The following is a 1,945-nucleotide window of genomic DNA, read 5'->3' as shown; positions in this document are numbered from 1 at the left end:
AATGATTTTGTAAAAATTTCAACGATTAAATTAAAATTAAATTAAATTGAATTAAATTATTTGATATCATTCTATTTAAATTTCAACTTTAATTTAATCCATTTCCAATTGCATCCATTTACATTTTCCGGGCTTTTTCCAAATCTTTTTTATATTACCAATGATTTTGTAAAAATTATCAACGATTAAATTAAAATTAAATTAAATTATTTGATATCATTCTAATTAACAGATCATTTCTGAACATTTGTATGATTTTATATTCTCAACTAGTTACAATGCTTTATTCCGCATAATTGAACAGAGGCATGACTATATGCTACAGTAATCCTGTTTAGTAACTGTTTTTTTGATGAGTATTTCAGTTCCTCTCACTTTATTTTTTAGAAAATTTGTTTAAACATTAAATTGTTTTTTTTTTTTTTTTTGGCTTAAGTGAAATTTATGCACTCAGTTGTTTTGTGATTTATTCTGAATTTCATCTTCCTACTGGAATTTTTAATTTTTTAATTTCTTGCATTTTTTTTGAAATGTATTTTTAGCTAGATTAGACAAAAAAAAAAAATGTTTGCAATTTATCCTACTGATACGAGAATTCAAAAATGTCAATGTCGCATCGATATCAAAGAAGTATCATTGTCACATTGCAATCCAAGAAGTATTAATATCATCAGAATAGAATTCAGGAAGCATCAATATCACATTAAAATCCGAGAAATATCAATATCATCTCAGAATCCATGATATACCACCAATTTCACATCAGAATTCAAAAATTATTAGTGTCGCATGAGAATCCAAGAAGTATTAGTGTCATAACAGAATCGAAAAAGCGATTAATACCATATCAAAATTCAAGAAGTATCAATGTTATCAGAATTTACGAAGTATTAATATTACATTAGAATCCAAATGTCAATGTCACATTTAGAATCCATTCAAAATCTTATAAATCTCTGGATGATTTAACCTTTATTTTAATAAATTTTTAGCGATTGTTAAATTAACATGAAATATTATTCAAATGTTCTATCAATCTTTAATCATGCTATTATCTCCATCTTATCATTCAGCTTATCTTATCATCATTTCTGTTATCATTTAATGAATTACTTTAAAGAATGAGTGCTCGAAGTCGACGAGATTTGGAAAATCGAGAATTGGAATCATTAGCACAATGTTTACCACTTGCTGCTGCTATAACATTTCAACTTGATAAGGTAAAAAAAAAAACGCAAAATTTGATATTAAATTTTTTTCTTTTTGAAATGAAATAAACTTAAATAAATATGTAAAACAGAAGTTGTCAGAAATAATCGAAAATAATTTTTGAATTATAATACTCTTTTAAAGGCATCAATTGTTCGTTTAACATCAGCATATTTGGCGCTACGAAATGTTTTCCCGCCACAAAACAATAATAAACAAATTGAAACAATTGCAATTGGATCATTTTTACTTCAAACATTGGATGGTTTTGTACTTATTCTTGATGCTACTGGTAAAATGATGTATGTTTCAGAGACTGCTTCTGTTCATTTAGGACTTTCACAGGTATAATATATATATATATATATATATGTAATCAATTATTGATATAGAATATAATTTATGCAAACAATATCAGAATAAGAAAATGACATTGATTAATTAATTAAAATTTAATATTTACTGGTTTGAAAACTAGTAAAATTTATTAAATTTATCCTGTTTTATTACTAATTATAATAAGAAAAAAGAATGGAAAAATTGCAATACCGAAATTATCCTTTTAAACTATAAAATACTTCCTCAAAATATTATTATCATTAATATTATTGAATGACTGTTACTATTATCGTTATAATTATTGTTTATTGTGATCATTATTATTATTATTATTATTATTATTATTATTATTATTATTATTATTATTATTATTATTATTACTATCTATTATTTATTA

The 1,945-nt window shown here is 23.4% G+C and overlaps 1 protein-coding gene across 1 annotated transcript in view; it reads left to right on the top strand.

Moving 5' to 3' along the window:
- Positions 1-1,121: 1,121 nt before the first annotated feature.
- The window catches only part of LOAG_18509 (Sim1b long isoform), a gene marked incomplete at both ends in the record, with an annotated part of 4,708 nt that continues 3,884 nt past the window's right edge, over positions 1,122-1,945 (top strand). Inside the window, 2 exons of the mRNA XM_020451169.1 lie at positions 1,122-1,220; positions 1,354-1,554. Of these exons, the coding sequence (XP_020305073.1) occupies positions 1,122-1,220; positions 1,354-1,554 (300 nt within the window). The remainder of the gene's footprint in view (positions 1,221-1,353; positions 1,555-1,945) is intronic.

The sequence above is a fragment of the Loa loa genome (genome assembly GCF_000183805.2).
Source record: "Loa loa unplaced genomic scaffold supercont3.338, whole genome shotgun sequence".
Lineage (NCBI taxonomy): Eukaryota > Metazoa > Nematoda > Chromadorea > Rhabditida > Onchocercidae > Loa > Loa loa.
This window is presented reverse-complemented; position numbering and strand designations above follow the sequence as displayed.